This window comes from Ursus arctos, unplaced genomic scaffold (assembly GCF_023065955.2).
Source record: "Ursus arctos isolate Adak ecotype North America unplaced genomic scaffold, UrsArc2.0 scaffold_15, whole genome shotgun sequence".
Lineage (NCBI taxonomy): Eukaryota > Metazoa > Chordata > Mammalia > Carnivora > Ursidae > Ursus > Ursus arctos.
In genome coordinates this window covers 874638-895067 of record NW_026622819.1, presented here as the reverse complement: position 1 = coordinate 895067, position 20430 = coordinate 874638, and the positions used below count along the sequence as shown (strand labels likewise).

Sequence of the window (20430 nt, the reverse complement as noted above, 5' to 3'; positions counted from 1 at the left end):
CTGTTTTATAAAAACCATCACTTTCTAATCAACCTTTTGATGCTGGGACCGTGTAGACCCGTCGCTCTGAGGAGTGACGCAGAGCCGTGTGTCCTCACCCCATTTCCCCAGCGGTGGGGTCTTGCAAATATCTCATCTGTGTCCCCGCAGGGATGCTGACGTGATAGGTCAGTTTGGCACATGTCCATCACAGGGAGAGTCCCTCCTGCCCCCTTCAAGGCCACACACGCCCCCCTCTGCTCCTGCCCTTCCTGTGCCCCCGCCAGCTTCCCGTCTGTTCTGCATTGCTCCTGTTTTGTCCTTTCTAGAATGTTCTATAAGCAGAGTCCCCAGTGTGTGACTTCGGGGTGGGCCTGCTCCTTTCAACGGCGTTCTCCAGTGACTGAGCCATGGAGACACCATGTGTTCACCACGCATGGAAGGGTGGCTAGTGCCCAGGGAGGGATCCGCCCCCCCCCAGCACCCACCACGTGCAGGGTGGAGGGCCTGTGTCCCAGAGGGCCTCCCCTGCTGGGGCAGGGGCAGGGGCAGGGACAGGGGTGGGAGGGGCTTCTTCTCTTCCCCTCAGAGACAACTGGTGCCCTCAGGCAGCGGGTGGGACAGCATGACACCCACGGCCACAGGGGCTCAGCCAGGCTGGGGGACGTCCCAGTCGTCCCCTCCATGTGGGGTCCCCCTGCAGTGGGATGAAGCATGATGAGCTGATATGGTGGACCCAGCCTGGGCCTCCTGTGGGGCTCCTGGACCCGTGGACCCCTGGTGGATGCTTCCAGGACAGGCTGGGGCCCTGCATGTGAAATTCCCACTTCCCAGGACGCTGGTCTCACACAGGCCCAAATGTGTGGGTCCCAGAGGCGTGGGCCCTGGTGGACACACTTCCACTGACTCTTTCTTGGGTGGGAGGGGAACGTGAGAAAGCGGGGAGAAGGGCAGGGAGGGCAGGGCTGTGGCCCCTGGCCCAGCTGACTTAACCTCACCAGGGCACCCCGGCCCTGAACCCAAGACCGCCCCCATCTGCCCTTCACACGGCCACACGACATGCCCAGAGCTCCACGGACGCAGTGACTTGGTGTCACGACTTCCAGAGAAAATCACCCCCCCCACCAGAACTGTGGTCCCGCGCTGCCCTGAATGACAGGCCCCGCTGTTTGCTCATCCCTCGGCATTTAGACAACATTAAGGCCCAGGCTATGAAACAGTGATTTATTTAGACGGGTACACATTATGCCCACAAGTCCTGCATTTCCAACAACTCACAAATACACCAAGGCCGTGGAACAAGGCACTCGTTGGGGACAAAGTGACTGGAGGAGCCCCTTGGGCCGCACCTGCCAGTCTCCTCCCCATGCACCGTGGCTGGGGCAGCAGATCCATGGGGGGCTGCTCAGTGTTCTCTCAGTGGGGGTGGGAAAGCTTTGAGAGCAGGGTGGAGGCTGGAGTGGGGCAGGACGTGGGACCCCGGGCAGGTGCACGCCCTCATGGCCTTGCACGGCCGGCTGTGAGCCGCCGAGGTTTCTGCGGGTCCCGGCACCCAAGTGACTGGCGGCATAAGAGGGTGGACATGCCGGTGCTTGGAAGAGGCTCCCAGCGGGGCTGCAGGGCTGAACTCTGTGTTACCACGGGACGGGAGACACTGGGATGGGGACAGGGCCCCGGGGCATCCGTGTAGGGGTGACAGGGCTCTGGGACCCACCGTCCCACCCAGGTCCCCACCCTGGCCCAGCAGATGCTCAGAAAGTGCAGTTTAACGTAAACTTCCAGATTTTTCCATGGAGAGTGGAGGTGAGCTCATTACCATAACTACTCCATGTGCCAAGTGACTTCGGCCGAGATTGGCTGTCGAATCCCAGAAGACAAGCCTTCCCATGACGGGCAGGGAAGAGCCAGCACCAGCCTTCACCGAGGGGTGTCCAGTGGGTGGGCTTCCCTGTCCCTGCCGTGCTCGGGACACACAGGCTGCCCTCGACCTTGGCGGCTGTGGCCGAGTTACCCGCTAACCCGTCTTTCGCAACAGCTGGCTACACACTCAGGCAGTGAGTATGCCGCTTCAGAAAACTCAAAGGGTGGTTTTGCCTTCACCTCGGCCGCCTTGACTTTGTCTAACTGCTCCCTTCTCCGCGGCGGCCAGAAGCAATGATTAATCGGGCCGGCATCCTGCCAAGGCCAGCGGACGGGCAGTCAGGCCTCAGAGGGACTCCGCCGAGTCTTCCGGAGCTCACAGCCCAGGGGCTCGAGGAGGGCGGTCCTCGTCACGGGGCACCAGTGCCCCGACCTTACTGTGAGCTCCTGGGTCAAGGGTCGAAGGGTGGGTGGCTATGAGACTGGATCTGAGGGGCCGAGGGGGCATCACACTCCCATCTCCCGCGGGGCGAGCTCCGCAGGCACGGCCTCCCCACGACGCCGCAGCTGTGACTCTCCCTCGGCGTGCACAGGCATGGCGGGACCCAGGCCGTGGCGGCACCGGGGCAGCAGCACGTGCCCCACCACGTCCGTGACAAGGGCAAGCGCGTGTGCACGTGGACATGCACATACACACGTGGACACATGGCTGTGTGTGCACAAACACACACGCATCCAACACGTTTATACAACACACTCTCACATGTACCACAGCCATGCACACAGCACAGGTGTACACACGCCCACCACGTGCTCATGCACACAGACACACATGCTTAGACATGATCACACGCGTGCTTCCACACACCCCACATACTCTCACACGTGTGTTCACACGTGCACACGCACACACGTGTGTTCACACGTGCACACTCACACACATACCCGCTCACGTGTGTGCACATCATGCACTATAAACATTCACACACGCATACACTCTCACACGTGTGTTCACAGTGCACATGCACACACGTGTGTTCACACGTGCACATGCACACTCACACATATATACACATACACGTGCATATACTTGCACAGCACACACCCACACATGCACACTTGCACACACTCTCACATGTGTGGCCCGGACCCCCCCCCCCCCCGCCGACACCGACAGCCGCACACGCTGGGCTGAGCTGCTCAGGACTTCAGGTCCCCGTTGATGGAGGCCGTGGACAGCCCACTGACCAGCCCATGGCGGTCCCCTGGCTTCTGGCAGCGGTTCCTCAGGAGCTTGTAGATGGCAAAGCCGGGGATGACCAGGCAGGGCACCCCAGCCACGACGACGACCACAGCGTACACCCAGCCCGGGTACTTGACCTTCTCGGATTTGGGAAACTCCTCCTGGGGAGAGAGCAGCGGTGACCAGCTGCACGTACAGCCCGTAGGACCTCCCGTGGGGCAGACGCCTCTCCCCTGTGGGTCAGCTCCTGGCCCTTATGGGGGAGGGGAGGGACACTCCAGGCTGCCCACCCCCACAGGGAGCAAGACCCCCGCTGCCCCTCCCCGGCAGCCCCCGGCTCACATAGGCAGGGTTCCAGACGCTGTACACCAGCTCCTCGTTGACCTTGACCACGAAGAAGAACAGGAAGATGACCAGCATGAGCAGCGGGCTGACCACTCTCCACGTGACTTGCCAGAAGATGTTGGGCTTGTGGCCGATCATGAACTCGATGTCCCTGTTGAACCTGGACACAGAGGGGGGAAGGAAGCTGTCACCGGGGGGCGTCGACAGGTCTGTGGTCCCGTCAAGGCAGAGGGTGGCCAGCCCGTCCAGCCCAGACAGACGTCACCCTCTGCGGTGCCACAGCCTGGTCTTTCTCTGACCAGAGACCCACTGCCTGCAGAAGAGCCCCGTTCCTGCATCAGAAGACGCCTCGGGAGGCCGGCAGGACCCTCTGTCGCCCCGTGGTGCCACCGCCCAGCGCCCCAGCCTGTAAACTTGCTCTACGGACTCATGCGGAGCTGGGGACCATGCTTCTGGGCTAGAGGGTAGCCCAGCCGGCAGCCCTGTCCCAGCCTCCCTGGCAGGGCAGAGGCCCTGACCTTGGACAGCCCCTCCGTCTCCCGCCCGTCCGGGCCAGACTCTTCTGCGGCAGAGTCCGTTGTCTATAGACGTCGTCATGGAGAACGCAGAACGTGGCCACGTGCTGTCCTGGGCCACAGAGAATCCAGGGGATACTGCGCAGTGCCCAGGCCTCATCCCCAGGCCGGACCCAGGGGGGGTCTTCTGTGCACGGGACGCGTCCTCACTGCAGCGCGTTGCATGGTACCCCCACCATTGTCTGGCTTCCAACTGTCCTCGGGTGGTCACAGATGGCCGTGCCCCCATGCGGACAGTCCCAGGCCTCTGCAGGTGGGGCAGCAGCGGCCTGCACGTGCTCTCTGGTGTCCCCCGGGCAGGTTCACACTGTGGGGCGGGTGTCTGCACTCAAGCAGGCCAGCTCTTGAGGGTACGGAGGCGGCATCTCAAGCCCCTCCAAGGGCTTGTGCAGGTTTTATGGTCTGGGGAGCCCACCTCCCAGCGAGAGCCCGGGTGCCCTGTTCTGGGCCTGTGTTCGTCTCTGATCAGGGCCTGATGCCCTCAGTGTCGGGCCAAGCAGACCACGGACGGGGTGCGCTCGCCCACCTTTCTCTGGCTGGGGTCCCTCTCTCCCTGTAGAAAGTTCTGGAGCTCCTCACCACAGAGCTCCCTCCCCGTGGGCTGGCAGCCGTGGCCTCTGCGGGGCCCCGCAGGGCAGCCTTGAGCCCTGCAGTGGGAGCCCCTGCCCTGTCCACGCCCGGCCCTCACGCCTGCTGTCGCACCCCAGCCCCTGGGGCTGCTCTGTCCCTTCCGGTCTGTCTGTCCTCGCATCTCCGGCCGCCCGTGTGGGATGCGACAGAGCTTCACCTCCTCGTCTTTGACTTTGCTTACGATACTTCAGTTATGAATTTTGTAAACCCCGTGGTCAGACCAGAAGAGTCTGTATTTTCCTTCGTGGTGGCTGTTTGCTCTCCTCCTACCCCTGAGACTGCACAGCTTGTGAATGCTCCTGTCTGCCGGGTCTGGAAGCTTCTGGAAGCTGGAGGGAGCTCTGTTCGGATTGCTCTGGCCGGCGTCCGTCCGAGGCCCATCTCCTCTGCCCTCGGCCACACAGGCGCCAGGTCCAGGGCACGCTCGGCCCCGGGTAGCGGCGCGCCTGTCCCGCCCCTCCCTGAATGCGGCCCTGCCTACCCCGTTGGGAGCCTCCTGCCGCCACGGCCTCCCCCTACCTGTCCACACCGTACACGTAGACGACCGCGAACATCTCGCAGAAGGCGATGATGAGCAGCGGGATGGAGCCGGCATAGCTGTCCAGCAAGGAGAGCCAGTACTGGCCGGAGTTCAGCGTGAAGATGAACGCCAGCAGGTACGTCCCCAGGCAGATGAGGCCTGAGGGCAGAGGACACCGCGCTACGGCCCGAGGCCCTGTGCCCGCACCGTGGCCGCACCCCGGGGCTGTCCTCGCGGCCCCGAGCCACGTACCTGTGAGCAGCTCTTTGGGCCACTTCTTCGGAATGATCTTGAGGTCCTGCAGGGGCACGACCACGCCCTCCATGTTCCCGAACATGGACGACAGGCCCAGGCAGAAAAGCATGATGAAGAAGAGCACGGACCACAGCGGGGACACGGGCATCTTGGTGATGGCCTCCGTGAACACGATGAAGGCCAGCCCGGTGCCCTCCACGCCCTGCGGGGTTGGGGCAGGGGCGTCACGGGGTGCACGCTCCCCAAGGGCCCTCTCCTTCCCTCCCACCCGCTGAGCCCCCACCGCGCAAGCACAGGGCTGATCTGAGCCATTTGGGGGAAATAACCAGAACTTGTCTTTTAGGCCCAATTGTATTTTCTAAAAGCTGCACCAGCTTGAGGACCAGGAAGTGGCTTGCATGGTTCAGCCACAGTCAGGACCCCGAGCTGCCCAGACAGACCCGTGACAGACACGGACACCGCCGCTCACTGACGTTTCCTGAGACGCGCATCGCACAGCTGGGCTCGGGGCGTGGGGTGACCTCCACGAGGCCTGAGCGAGTGCCTGAGTGGATGCGCTGGACCTGCGGCCAGCGGGTTGGGCAAGAGTGGCCGCAGGCAGGGCGTGGGCTCCAGCGGTTGGCCGTGCAGAAGCACCCGGGCTCCGCACAGGGTCCTGGCTGAGCCTGTGGTCCTGCGTTTGGCCCCACACGGATCCGCGAGACCCCTGCTGCAGCCCCTCCCTCCCGGGTTTTCCACTGGGGCCGAGGGGCTACGTTAGGGGTCCTGGGCTCAGCACTCCCTGCAGGGTATCAACCCCTGTCCCCGGGTGAGAGGACCGTCTGGTTGGCCCTCTGCTCTGCTGGCTGGGCTTGCTCTCTGCACACCTCACTCCTGCGGAGCCTGTCCCCACTGGCCACTGGGACACAGTGCTAGGCCCTGAAAATGTGTGACATGTTCCCAAATATTACATGGCTCCAAATAAGAAAATTGCAAATTAAAATTAGTAAATATTGGCCCATAAACCATAACAGCATGGAAAGATCACTCCTCATTAAAGCTGGCGTTCAGAAACGTTCATGCATCAGAGGACGGTTTGCAGCTACGTGTCCTTGGCGCTCCGATCGCTGAGAAATGTCAGCCGGCCCAAAGTAAAAGGTGCCAACAAGAGAAGCGAGGTCGGGAGCTTGGTTATGATGCCTCTGGGGTGTTTGTAGCAGGGACTCTAGTACTCGTGCACGTGGGGATATCCGCGGGTTTGACACGAGGCACAGCAGGGCGCCGGGGCCCCTCTGGCCCCGGGTCCCGGCCTCTGCACCAGGCCTGGGGTGGAGGCTCTGAGGCCTTGGGACCCGGCCCGTCAGAACTCGGCTTGTGGGAGAAGCTCGGCGCCCGCCCGCGGGTGTCCTTCACCCCCACCCAGCTCTGCAATCCCAGGAACACCATCCAGAGGACCGACCTCCGAGAGGAAGGTGTTCATGTCGCACGTCTGGAAGTGCAGCTTTGCGAAGGCCTCGGGGTCGGTGTCTTTGCACCAAAGCTTCATCTCCTCGAAGTTCTCCTGCGTCACGTTGCCCTCGGGCAGGTCGAATCCATTCATGAGAGTCAGGATGTTCCTGGGAAGACAATGGGGCTGGCAGCAGGCCGGTGGGCTCCCTGGAGGCCACGTGCAGGTTCCCAGGACAGGCGGGCCACCTACGTGCTGAAACAGTCATCGAAGCGCTCAGTGGCACGGAAGCCGATGATGGAGTAGACCACGGTGGCCGCGTACACGGACGTGAAGCCGTTGATGACCGACACGATCACCGAGTCCATCTCGCAGTTGTTGCTGCCAAGAGAGTGGCGTCTGGTCACGGCGGGCCGGCGACACCCACCTGGCCCGAGTCAGCACCCAGCGAGGGCGGGCACGGGGCTTCTGAGGCCAAGCCCCTGGCCCAGCAAGGTGGGCACAGCCACGGGGGATGCAGCCCACCCCACGCTGCCCTTCCCACCACTTCCCCAGGCCCCCGGGTCTCCTGGCCCTGGAGACCCCGTGTCCAACCCCTGCTTCCCAGGTCATGAGGCTTCGAGCCCCCGCAGCTGGGCACATCCAGAACACCGCCCCTGACCTCCCCACCCCCACGCGCCGAGGCCAACATCTTCCTTCCAGATGCTTCCGTTGGCCGGCATCAAAGGCAAATGACAAGTGTTGGCGAGGGTGAGCAGGGATCGGGCGCGGCTGCACGGCTGGGGGACGTGAGATGGGGTGGCCTCTGTAGAAAACATCCCCTTAAACCCTAACCCCGAGCGGCCCCGCCCCTGGGTGCACCCGCGGCCACCGAAGCATGGACACAAATGTTCACGATCGCCAGAGAGTGGAAACAGCTTGCACGGCTATTGTGGGGAGGGAGGGCAAACAGCGCGGCCCGTCTGCGTGCAGGCATTGCTCGGCCATGAAAGGCAGGATGCCCGACACAGGCCACGGCGGGGTGGACGCTGAAGACGTCATGCTCAGGGACGGAAGCAGACTCAGAGGACGCGCAGAGACGCAGCAGGCGGGTGGCAGGGGTGGGGCGAGGGCGCACGGCGCAGGGCTCGCTTGGGGCGAGGGCGCGATCTGGTCCGGTGCCGGCACAACCGGAAGATGCGGCTGCACCAGGAGCTGGTGTGTGCTGAGCAGGCGGAGGGCCCCGTGTGGGAAGGTCCATTCCCCGCTGCCTCCTGTCCCACCCGACACCACGGCCGGCAGGCCAGCCCAGCCTGGCCCCACGCCCTCCGTGTCTGCTCCCGCGGCTTGTGTGTCTCTTGGCTGGACCATGGTCCCAGCAGGACGGTCCTGGCGCACCAGGCGGGGCACAGGAGGTCCCCCATTAATGCTTGTGGAAATGAAGTGACGCCAGCTGTGTCCTTGGAGGCGCTGGGGGCCCTCGTAGTTTGGGCCCCATCCACGTGGGTGTCAATCTGGGGTGGGCGGCAGGGGCCAGTGCTCCTGGGGTCCTGGGTGCCGAGGCGCGATGGGGAGTCGGGGCGTGAACACCAAGGCTCACTATTGCTGGGACAGAGGCGTCCAGGGGAGGCCGGGCCATAAATGGGTCTCCCTGGGGGTGCCTCACTCGTGAAAGCCCTCCCAAAGCATCAGCCCACCTCTTGGCACCCCGGGGCTGCAGCCCTGCTGGGACCCTGGGTCAGCGGGTTTACCTGCACCCCCTCCTTGGTTCACCCACCAATCGTGGTAAGGAGGCTGAGGCACAGGGCAGGTGTGGCAGAGGCCCCCCCACACTCACTGCACAGAGTTGTAGCTGGAGAAGGAGATGAGGCCCCCAAAGGCCAGTGAGAAGGAGTAGAAGACCTGAGCCCCCGCATCCAGCCAGGTGACCGGGTTGGCCAGCTCCGTGACCTGCAGCCAGACAGAGCCCCTCAGCTGCGCTGGAAAGGACCGGGGGCTGGGACACACAGCCCCTGGAAGTGGCAGCTGGTGCCTGGCCCGCTAGTGGCTGCCCTCGGTCCACACGGCCACCATCGAGCGGATAGGCCCTGCATGCATGCCACGAGGGGCCCAGGGAGGGCTGTCCCCCAGCCTGGCCTCCTGTGCCATCTGGGCCCAGGCTGACCTTGGGAGACTCACGTTGGGCGTGAAGAGGAACACGATCCCTTTGGTGGCTCCCTTCAGCGTCAAGCCGCGGATGAGGAAGATGGTTAGGACGACGTAGGGAAGGGTCGAGGTGATGTACACGGCCTGCGGACAGGGAGGGTGTGGGACCAAGCGGCAGGCGGTGCCCGGCAGACAGGGAGCCCCGGGCTCTTGAGGAGAAGGGACGACAGCATAGGACCCCTGCCCTGGCCCTCCCGGCCCCCCGGCCCCCAGGCTCCGGGCGGGGAGACAGGCCCCGCCCTCCACACCCCACCCTTGTGTCTGCAACTGTGGTTGTTAGAGATCTCGGGGGCCACTTGCCCACAGCTTTTTGAGTGCGTGCTTGAGAGCGTGTGAGCAGCAGAGGCCCCCTCCCGGAGAGCGGGCACGTGGGGCCATGCCCCTGACGGCGGGCTGGGGTGTGGCGGCTCGGGCACCCCCACCCCGCGAGCACCTTCCCGGTGGTCTCAATGCCACGTATGGTGCACACATAGAGGACGCTCCAGGCGCAGGTCAGGCAGAGCAGGATCCACCACTGAATGGAGCCGGACTCGCTGATGGAGGTGGAGATGTTGAGGGTCTCCCGGTACCAGAAATAGTCCACGGAGGAGCTGCGGGCACACTCCTCCACGTAGCCTGGGGGCGGGCGTTTGCACACGTCAGGGCGCGCCAGAGTGCGAGTTGCGGTGGGGGGACCGAGACCCCGGGCCCAAACTGTGCTTTGAAACGGTGACGACAGGGATGTCGTACACACATGCACACGAGTGCACACGCATGCAGACCCGTGTGCACACGTGCACACACACCGACACACGCATGCACCGAACATGCCCACACAAGTCCACGTTCACACAAACACACACACACGAGTGCACACACATGCAGACCCGTGTGCACACGTGCACACACACCGACACACACATGCACCGAACATGCCCACACAAGTCCACGTTCACACAAACACACACACGAGTGCACACGCATGCAGACCCGTGTGCACATGTGCACACACACCGACACACGCATGCACCGAACATGCCCACACAAGTCTACATTCACACAAACACACACACGAGTGCACACGCATGCAGACCCGTGTGCACACGTGCACACACACCGACACACGCATGCACCGAACATGCCCACACAAGTCCACGTTCACACAAACACACACACGAGTGCACACGCATGCAGACCCGTGTGCACACGTGCACACACACCGACACACGCATGCACCGAACATGCCCACACAAGTCCACATTCACACACACACGAGTGCACACGCATGCAGACCCGTGTGCACACGTGCACACACACCAACACACGCATGCACCGAACATGCCCACACAAGTCCACGTTCACACAAACACACACGAGTGCACACGCATGCAGACCCGTGTGCACACGTGCACACACACTGACACACGCATGCACCGAACATGCCCACACAAGTCCACGTTCGCGCAAACACATGCACACGAGTGCACACGCATGCAGACCTGTGTGCACACGTGTACACACCGACACACGCATGCACCGAACATGCCCACACAAGTCCACGTTCACACAAACACACACACGAGTGCACACGCATGCAGACCCGTGTGCACACATGTGTGCACATGTGGGGTGTGCACCCCAGGCCTCTGCTGCTGCCTTCTCCCTCCTGCCCCTGCTGCAGGCACACAAGAGACCCACAGGCTCAGCTGGGCGTCTGCCGTGGGCAAGGCGCTCTGCCATGCACCAGTCACGGGTCTCTAAGTTTCCCTGGCTGGGGCCCATCACGGGCAACGGTGTCCAACCTCACACGTTCTCATCCTTGTGGGTCCCAGGGTCCTGGGTGCCCTTCCAGGCCAGACTGACACCCTGCAAAGGGGGAAGCAGTCTAGTCCTGGAAGGCCCCCACTTCATCCCCAGAGATAGGGACCGTGCCCTGAATGGTCCCCGAAGGCAGCAAGGGATGACATGGGGGTGGGCCCTGTCCTTTCCTGACCCTGAGGGGCCCATCCTGCCAATCCCAACCCCAGCACTTCTGGAGGGATCCGTGCAGCAAACCACACTAGCCACTGTCTGCTTGTTGGACCCATGCTCCCAGCACAGGCCGTTCACTTCATGATGGGGGTGGGTGCCCAGTGGCCCAGCTTAGCACTCATCCCTGTGCCTCCATGGGCCACAGGCCAGGGCCTGCTTCCCCCCCGCCCCAGGCCTGGGGGGCTCCGGGAAGGAGCAGATGGTGAGGGGCGGGAGCTCTCTGCAGGCAGAGCCTCCGGATACTGGGTAGGAAAGGCCAATGGGGACAAGACACTGTCCCGGGAATGTCGGGGAGCAGCTCTCTGGGAAGCCCCACACACCCTGCTGGCAACCTGGAACCCCGAGTCTGCTACCTGCACTGCGAGGCCGGGTGGGGGGTGGTCAGGTCGCCCCTTTCCTCCATAACACCTGGGCCACTGCCACCCTCCCGAGAGGGAAGCCAGAATTTTTAAGGACTTTTCTCCTGCAGTGTGACTTTTAAATGTCCCGTTGCCTCAAATGTGCGGGTTTTCGCCACAGCTGAGCTGTAGCCCCCTGGAATTTGGACAATCAGAAGGCGGCTCTTTGTGGACGGTCAGCCCGCACGTTCAAAGGCGCGGCTCTCTGCACGGCCGGGGCGGTTCCCTGGCCCCCAGCGCCCGCCTCGCCCAGGCCTCACCTGTCTGGTTGGCGTTGATCGGGCACTCACTCCAGGGCAGAGGGTCCTGGAAGGAGTTGAAGAAGTACCACATGACCCAGGCGATGATGGTGTTGTAGTACAGGCCCACCATGAAGGACACGAACATGGACGCGACGCCTGGGGGGGCAGACCGTCACCGCTCAGGAGTGGGGCGGTGCCGGGGGGGGCGGCAGACCGTCACTGCTCAGGAGTGGGGCGGTGCGGGGGGGGGGGCGGTGCTGGGGGGGAGGCAGACCGTCACCGCTCAGGAGTGGGGCGGTGCGGGGGGGGGGGCGGTGCCGGGGGGGAGGCAGACCGTCACCGCTCAGGAGTGGGGCGGTGCGGGGGGGGGGGGACAGACCGTCACCGCTCAGGAGTGGGGCAGTGCCGGGGGGGGGCAGTGCCAGAGGGGGGGGCAGACCGTCACCGCTCAGGAGTGGGGCGGTGCGGGGGGGGGGGTGGTGCCGGGAAGGAACCTCAGCGGTCGGTCTGGCCACTGCTGAGCCCTCCTCTGCTCAGGGAGTAAGGGCTCTACTCATCCCCCCGATGCCCTGGGTGCCCGGGACTCAGACGGCCTCTGCTGCCCTGCTGGTCCCTGGCAGCCGGGAGCGACAGGGCCTGGACCTGTGGCCCACCGTCCCCTGCGATCCTAAGGAAGGGTTTGCACAGGCCTGGGAGGCGGAGGCCTGGGCCCCTCCTCTCCCTGAAATCGGGCAGAGAGAGCAGAGAAGTCCCGGCAGGGCCCCGGACTCGCACCTACGCCCTTCAGGGCCGGGTGGATGGAGCTCCAGACGCCCACACTGCCCTTCCGCAGCCTCTGCCCGATGGCGAACTCCAGGTGCAGCAGGGGGATGCCCTCCAGGACCAGCAGGATGAGGAACGGAATCATAAACGCCCCTGGGGGGGGAGAAGGCAGCGATGAGGGCAGGGGACAGCACACGGGAGGGGCCGCCTGTGGGACACAGGTGTTGGTCGAAAGCACCAGCACAACCTCGCACAGACACGGGCCTGGGACCTCAGGACCTCACCACCCACAAGGCCGGCACCCTGACGGCCGCAGGCGCCGGCGCGCGTGGAGCCCCGTGCACCGCCACACACAGCAGCTCCTGGGAATGAGCGGAGGGGCCCCAGTACTGGGCAGAGTGCCAGGAGGCAGAACAGCCTCCACTCAGGGGTGGGGAACGGTCGGAGGGGACAGGTCCCAGGAGCCCAGGGTTCAGAGGCCGACTCGGAGGTCGCGCACCGGGAGGGTCAATCTGAGGCTTGGGAGGCCGGCCTGGATATGCACGAGCCCAGGACAGGGTGCAGGGAGCCAGGCTTCCACCAACGTGGGGTCACGAGGACCCCCCAGCGTCTCCCAAGCCCTCCTGGCTTCAGTGCAGGAGAGCAGGTCAAGAGGGGAAATTATAAAGGCAACCAGGCTGGTCTCTGGGCCGCTCCGTCCCCGGGCGCCGGCCGCCAGGAAACCGAGGAGGCTCTCTGGGAGCAGCCACAGGCAGGACGGCGCCGAGCGAGACTTAGCAGAGATCGGCGCAGCCGAGGTCTGCACAGCCTGTGAACACGGGCCCAGGACGCGGCTCTGCGGCCGAGACCAAACACTCACTGCCTCAGGACTGAGTGGATTTGGGTCCCAGTGTGGCAGCCATGGGCGCTGGGCTCTCTGGACCCCCGTGGGCCGAGCCCACTGACCTGGGATGTTTCCTCGCTGGGATGCCTCTCGGTCCCTGCTGACCGGAGGCCCAGCGGTGAGCCTGCTGAGTGACGGTAGCCGCCCTTCTGCCCGGCCCGGGGTCCTGCCCCATGACAGCCACACAGGGAGCCCAGTGGCAGGAGCATTTGGTGCGGCCCCAGCCCAGTCTGCACCCGATCCCGTGCCCCCCGTGTCCTTTCTCCCCACATTCTCCAGCCCCTGGCCCAGAGCCGCACTGTCCCTCCTCCTCGTTTCCCAGCTGGTTCCTTCTGTTTGTCCTTCTGACCAAATCTGTCAAATCCTTCACCTCCACCCCATTCCTCCCACTCCCACGCCTCCACGGGCGGCCACCACCTCCGTGTGCTGGTCTCCTGGTCAGGGCGGGGCTCAGAGCCTGGTCTAGAGGTCCTCGGGGGAGGCGGGCGGGGGCACTGGGTGTCCACGTGCTCATCTGAGTGCGTGAGTGTCCCCGTGTGCACGTGCATGGGTGGGAGTGTGTGTGTGTGTGGGGGGGGGTATGTGTCTGTGCATGCGTTCGTGGGTGTGTAAGTATGTGTGGGTGAGCGTGTGTCCATACATGTGCACGTGTTGTGCATGCCTGCATGTGTGTGTGTGGACACGACAGAGCCAAACCCCCTCTCTCCTCCTCTCCCCATATCTTCCCGTCCTTCTGTCTGTGGGGTCCTCGTGTTGGGAAGGACAGGCCTCCTGCCATGGGTCATCCTCTGTCTGCACAGGGCACCACCCGAGTGGCCTCTCTCCCCACGCAGGGCTCCAGGGCCGGGCTCCTTTGGATGCTAGGGCTGCATCAGAGCCTGAGGTCCGAGTTCCAGAAACGAAAGGGGTGTGGGCATGACAATGACAAAAAAACAAAGAGCAAGTACGGACACCAGGACAGGAAGACCCACCAGCCAATCCCCCTGGGTGTGGGGTGCTCACTGGGTCACCGTGTCAGTGAGGGTCAAGTTAACATAAGAGAAGACTTGCCTCTCTAATGTCTCTAAGGGGCTTGATATGAAAACCTTTGAGCAAAACTACCAAGAAAACCAGTCCATTTTGGCACCAGGATTGCAAACGTCCTTCAATCCCATCACCTTTCCTCGTGATGTCACTCTCACACACCGGCCTCCCTGCCCCTCCATCTCCAGCAGAAAACTCCTATTCATCCTCGGAAACCCCACTTGGATAGCCCCTCCTCCAGGAAGCCTCTGCGGCTGCCTGTGCTCCTGGCACCCCTCCCTCATATGAGCTCCTTTGGGCCAACACGCCAGGGGATCCCAGTGGGCACAGCCGGCGGCAGGGGGTGGGAGGATGGGGGGCACACAGCTACGCCACCCCCCAAAGGGAGCCCTGCGTGTCCCCACGTTGCGGGTCCTGCCCACCCAGCACCCCCAGCCCGGGGCGGCAGCGGGACCTCGGTCCCTTGTTCTTTCCAGGGATGAGCACGTCCTCAAGCAGCCCCCAGGGAGTTCATGGCTTTCTTTTTAGAGCCGGCTACTTCCTCTCACGAGTAAAGGTGAGGAAGCAGGGAAGGGCAGCGGAGGGAGAGCAGCCAGCAGGCACGGTGGCGCCCGGATGTGGTTCCAAAGGTCCCGGGAGACAGGCGTCCCTGTGCTACCCGGGCGCTGGCACCGATGGGCCGACAGGCAGAGAGGCGGGTGGGGCGGGAGGGGCAGCGGCGCCGGGGGAGACAGAAGCCCGGGGGCAGAATCCTGTGGGGAAACGGGGTGGGGCGTGCCGGTCTTGGCGGAGAAGGGCCTCCTGAGCCCCCCTGCCTGGCGCTGTGCATGTGAGACAGTGGAGACTCGCGGAGGCTCGAGGGTAACCACAAACCCTGGACAGGCAGCCTGGACGGCTGGGGTGCTGACCGATCACCCGAACTGGCCCAGGAAGTACAGCGTCCTTTCTCTGGGCTTGCAGATGGGAAGAGGAGCAGATGCGCGGGGGCGGGGGGGACCGGCCTCCCAGGACGCTGCCCGCCTCCCCCAGGGGCCCACGGAAGGGTGTAGCCCCTCCCACGCTTGCCTCTCACCGTGTCCCTGAAGGCAGATGACCACGGCCGCTCACCCCACCCCCGGGCCTTCCCGCCTTTCCACCTCCCGCCCACAGTCTGGGCTGCGTGCTCACACAGGCCACACGCTGGACAGCCATCTTGTGCGGGGACAAAGCAGGGGCAGCAAAAGCTCTGCCTTCCCTGGGTCTGGCCCACCTGCTGGCTTCCCTTCAAGCAAGTTGTCTGGTCTGGGGGGTCCCAGTCAGCCTGTGGAGGGCCCCACGGTGCTGCCCCGATCACAGCCGCCGACAGGGAGTGCCGGGGCCGGAGAACACAGCCAGACGCATGAGCAGTGTGTCCAGGGCCTAGAGGTCATGACCCCATAAAGGGAGCCACCCTGGGTCCCACACTTCCAAGGGCCCTCCTCACCTGGGGCCTGCACTCTAGAGCCCACACCAAGGCCCTTCTAGGCCTGGAAGGCTCTGGCCCAAGTGGCCTTGCCACCTCTTCCCCGTCCCCTGGGCCCACTCAGCCCCGGTGCACCCCTGGTCAGCAGGGGTGGCAGAGTGGATGTAGACAGAGCTTGGGGGTGGAGGCTGGGGAGCCCACACCCACGAGCACATCTCCCAGCAGCGAGGATGGGGCTGGGGCCAGAAATGGAAACTCAAGCACGGCCTCCAGACCGAGGACCTCCTGGTTGGAGAGGGGTCATGACCCGCGGGCTGGTGTGACGTAAGGCGGCGAGGGAGCAGCCCGTGGCGGGTGGGGCACAGACAAGCCCAGAGGACCAGCGTGGGGTCACCCTGGCCAAGGCCTGGAAGGACAGCGCTATTTGAGCTCACAGGGGAGGAATCTCGAAGCAAAGCCCACCTTGAGATACGCGCAAGGAGGGCAGCCCGTGTGCAGAGAAGGCGGCCATGGTGGTGGGGACTTGGGAGAAGGGATGGAGACACCACGCAGAGGAGTTCCTAAGGCCAGCTCCGCGCTCCTCTGGTTCACATCCCCTGCCTGGGACCGCACACAAGATTGCCTCCCAAATCAGAAGCCCTGGAAAACCCAGCAGTACTTTCCCTATTCCCACCCACTTCCTGCTCTCATCCCATTCCCACTCCCACCCTATTCCCATCCCGGAGCTGGGACCCCGAGCTTTGCAGCCAGGGTGGAACGGGTGTGGGGACGAAGCTCCCTTGCGGTGATCCGGGGACAGTCCCATCAGTCCACAGTGTCTGGGGGTGAGGTTCCCACGCTGCCCACTTGCATTCAGGTCCCGTGTGTGGCTGCACCCAGAAGCCCCCATTGTCCAGGGTGAATTCTCGGGCGGGGGGGGCCCATAGCCTGTGGGATTTACTTAGTAAACTGTTCTGGCTGGTTGCCTTGAAGACATCCAAGTCACTCTGAGCAGGTCCTGGGCGTCCCTCAGGGGCGCCGGCAGTGCCACCCGCCCTCCTCTCAGGGGACAAGCATCTGGCCTCCACCCACAAAGTGGGTCCATCCCAAGTGGCCCCTGGGACCCCGCACAGCACCAGGACGGCCCCTTTCCCCGTCCAGCTGGCTTCACCCACCCCACAGTGGTGCTGAGCTCCCAGTTGGAACTGAGCAGGGGTAGATGGGGCAGGGAGATGCTGGGCCCCTCCCCCAGGGTGGACCCTGGGCTGGGGGGGGGGGGGCATGTGACCAGGAAGTCCCAGAAGGAAGGGGTGGCTGACATCAGGGACTCTACGGCTGGGGACCCTGCCCCCACCCGTCCCCCCAGCACCAAGGCCCCAGCCTCCCAGAAGCACAGACCGGACCGGGGCTTGTAAGACACACCCTCCCAGACTTCGGCAAGCTCAAGCCCTGGGAAAATCCAGGTTGCTGAGGTTGACCCAGAAACAACCACGTCTGCTTTTCCCAAGGAAGCCCAGGTGAGAGCCTGTAGGTCCTTCAGAGTTAGAACAAAAACCACCCTACTAACTCCCATCCCTGGGGCACCTGCCTCCCTCGGCAGCCAGCCTGCCAGCTAGCACCCCTGCCCCTGCCCCAGAGCCCTCAGCCTTCGCAAACCCAGTCCCACGCTGTGCACCCCTCGAGGGCAGGGGGCCCAGGCAGACAGAGCCGTGGACACACGGGGGCTCCATCCCCGTAGCCACAGGCCCTGGGAAGTGGGCGAGGGGATGAGACCGTGAGGACACCGACCCAGCGCGACCCAGTGCCACTGGCAGGTGGAGGAGAGGGGCAGCCTCGCCCTGGGGAAGGAGACCCCTGGGCTCCAGGCAAGGCCCTCGGAGGCCTCTGCGAGGCCCGGGTGCCCTTCTGCGGGTCACCTGTTCCTGCCCAGCTCCCTCCTCTGTCCATCCAGGAACGTGGCGCCCACCTCTGGGCTTAGGACACGGGGGAAGCACAGGGAGGGCTGAGCACAGGCCTCCATGGGGGACATGAGCACGGCTGGGCTCACTACCCCCTTCCACACTCAGAGGACGGGGCTCCATCAGGAGTGGCCAATTCCTCTCGGACCCCCACACACAGGTCAGACGTGTTCTCCGAGAACTGGACAGGGCTCCCTGAAACTCGGACACTTGGACACACAGGGCCAGAGCCATGGACATCCCTCACCTCTGCCACGTCCCTCACCTCCGCCATGCAGGGCCCTGGACCACTTGCAGCCCAGCCCTGCCCAGCCCAGCCCCGCGGTGTTGACATGGAGGCCCCGGTGCTCCCGGGGAAGCACAAGTGCGTGCCGCGGCCCCCGCGTCCTGCGGTCCCAGGGGACGTGGTGCTGTTCACAGCGGAGCCCCAGCTGCCGTCCCCCATCCTTGCCCCCGTGGCCCTGCGGCCTACCTCCGCCGTGGCTCTGGCACAGGTAGGGGAAGCGCCACACGTTGCCCAGGCCCACGCAGAAGCCCACGCACGTGAGCATGTACTGGGCCTTGTTGTCCCATTTGGGCCGAGAGCTGGCCTCCTCCGTCTCGATGCTCTCCAGCTGGCCCAGGGATGGGATCCGGTCCTCCAGGCCCGGGTTGGGCAGCACGAGCCTCACCATGGTGGTCGCCAGGCAGGTCCCTCACGGAAGAGGCAGACCAGCAGCCAGAGGGTGAGTGGCCACGGGCCCAGAGCCCCAGCACTTTATAGGGAACCTTTGGCACCTTGCCCCAGGCACCTGGCGTCAGCAGATCTGGAAGCGAGTCCGCCCCGACTGTTAATGCCTTATCTGAAGAGGCGCCGCAGACCCTCTGAGCAGCTCCACAGGCACCGGCCAGCCCCACCCGCTGTGCAAATGCGACGTCTGCCAGCCCCCACCCCCGAGGGTGCTCCCAAGCCCAGACCCCCCACCCCACCCCCGCTCTGATAGCCTTGCCTGGCTCTGCAAGGCACTGCTCCTCCCTAGACCCTCGGATGCTCTGCTTGCCGCCGCCCCCCCCCCCCGCCAGCACTGGAAGGGGGCCGGGAGCAGCCCTGTCTCCCCAGCTCTCTTGGCCAACGGGCTGGGTGCTGGGGCATCCCTGACCCTGGTGCTTGTCTAGGGACTCGAGGGGCAGCCTGGGCCCTGGGAGCAGCCCACTGCCCTGCTCACACCAAGTTTGGAGCTGCCTGGACCCCTCCTGGCCCAAGTTCTAGGCTCTAAATCTCACCAGCATGTGGGTGGACAGAGCCACTGCAGATGCGGGGCCTCTAGGCTGGACCCAGGGCACCCCGACTGGCCTCCAGGTCATTCAAGCCCCTGGGCTTCCCAGAGGCATCACCTGTCTGCCGCCCAACCTCTCCCTAGGGTGGCAGGACTTCTGTCCTCACACGCAGCACCTTGCATGGCGCAACCCCCACCCCCTGAGCTGGGTGGCAGGACCGCAATGGGAAACGGGGTCCCTGCCCCCCAGAACAGAGTGGTCAGGCAGGGAGACCCAGGGAAGCCAGCGGCACATGCAGAGAGCAAGGTGGCCTCCACCAGTGCCCTGGGAGCCGAGAAGGCTGGGGAGAAAGACGGCGGGCCCAGCCTCAAGTCAAGGCTGGGGGACAAGAAGAAAACCCCACCCAGGGCTCGACAGCAGAGACTGAAGGCAGAGCAGGGACTTTGGGGCAGAGTTTGTGTGCAGGGAGCGGGGCGGGGGTGCCCCTGCTTGCTCTGCCCCCGCACCCTTACCTCGGTCCTGAGCCCAACAATCCCGCCCCCCACCCCCCGCTGGCGGCCTTTCCTCTGGTGCGTGGCCGCGCCACACCCAGCCAGCCTGCGGGACTTTCCTGGCCAACGCCCTTCACCGGCCTCTGGCCAGCCTGAGGGGTCAGTGGGGCACGAAGCCCTCCCTGCCGCCCGGTCCTTCCCATGGGCCGGCCTCTGTCATTGTGACCACTTATCAGTCTCCCCAGTGACCCGAGCCACCGGACAATAACGTCCTCAAGGCCGGGTGCTGTCTGCCCTGACCCCGACCCCACCCCTCAGAACGGTTCACACTGATGTCCAAGGAACAATCCAGTGAGGACGGGCGAGGGTCACTCAGACAGGGGTGAGTTCGGGAGTCCGACATTTGCCCCTAGGACAGGGGACTGAGGAAGGGTGGAGGCCGGAAGGGAGGGATCAGGTCAGAATTTAGGGGCATCTAGTCCCTAAGCTGAGAGCACAGGGCAGGTGGGCAGAGGCCACTGCAGAGACGGAGACGGAGGGAGAGACACAGAGATGGAAGGAGAGACGCAGAGATGAAGGAGAGACAGAGACACAGGGAGAGACAGAGGGACAGAGACACAGGGAGAGACAGAAGGACAGAGACAGAAGAAAGGCAGGAGAGAGGTGCCCCAGGCTGGCCCAGGCCCGGGGTAGGGATTGGTGGGGGGGCACAGGGTCAATCTGAAGCCAGGGTGGTGAGGGGAAGAGGGAGGTGGGGCGCAGCCCAGGGCTCCTTCGGGGGTGTGTCCAGAGTGGGAGCCCTCCCCACGCCCGCAGGAGGCAGAGGCGGGAATCCCGTATGGGGAGAGGGTCCCTGCCCCGCTGCAGGCCCTTCCGCCGTGGGGTGTACCTGGGACTTCCTCTGGGTGGCTCTCTCTGGAAGCTTCCGCAGGAATCCGGACCTGGGCTGCCTTCCCTGCAGCAGCTGTG

The 20430-nt window shown here is 64.3% G+C and overlaps 1 protein-coding gene across 1 annotated transcript; it reads right to left on the bottom strand.

The window, feature by feature from the left end:
- Positions 1 to 3008: 3008 nt before the first annotated feature.
- SLC6A19 (solute carrier family 6 member 19) lies at positions 3009 to 18437 on the bottom strand. Its single transcript, XM_026506642.4, has 12 exons — positions 18186 to 18437; positions 12442 to 12582; positions 11686 to 11823; positions 9451 to 9632; positions 8991 to 9101; positions 8650 to 8762; positions 7086 to 7214; positions 6846 to 7002; positions 5405 to 5609; positions 5152 to 5311; positions 3425 to 3587; positions 3009 to 3243 (listed from the first exon to the last, which is right to left on the bottom strand). The coding sequence occupies exons 1-12, from the start codon at positions 18385 to 18387 to the stop codon at positions 3040 to 3042; spliced, it is 1905 nt and encodes a 634-aa protein (XP_026362427.1). The 5' UTR covers positions 18388 to 18437; the 3' UTR covers positions 3009 to 3039.
- Positions 18438 to 20430: the final 1993 nt, after the last annotated feature.

Coding starts and splice junctions, on each gene's coding strand:
- SLC6A19 (XM_026506642.4), bottom strand. CDS start 18,387: ATGGTGAGGCTCGTGCTGCCCAACCCGGGCCTGGAGGACCGGATCCCA. Junction 7,003..7,085: donor TTCGATGACTGTTTCAGCAC/GTAGGTGGCCCG, acceptor TTGTCTTCCCAG/GAACATCCTGACTCTCATGA. Junction 5,312..5,404: donor GCCCAAAGAGCTGCTCACAG/GTACGTGGCTCG, acceptor CTCTGCCCTCAG/GCCTCATCTGCCTGGGGACG.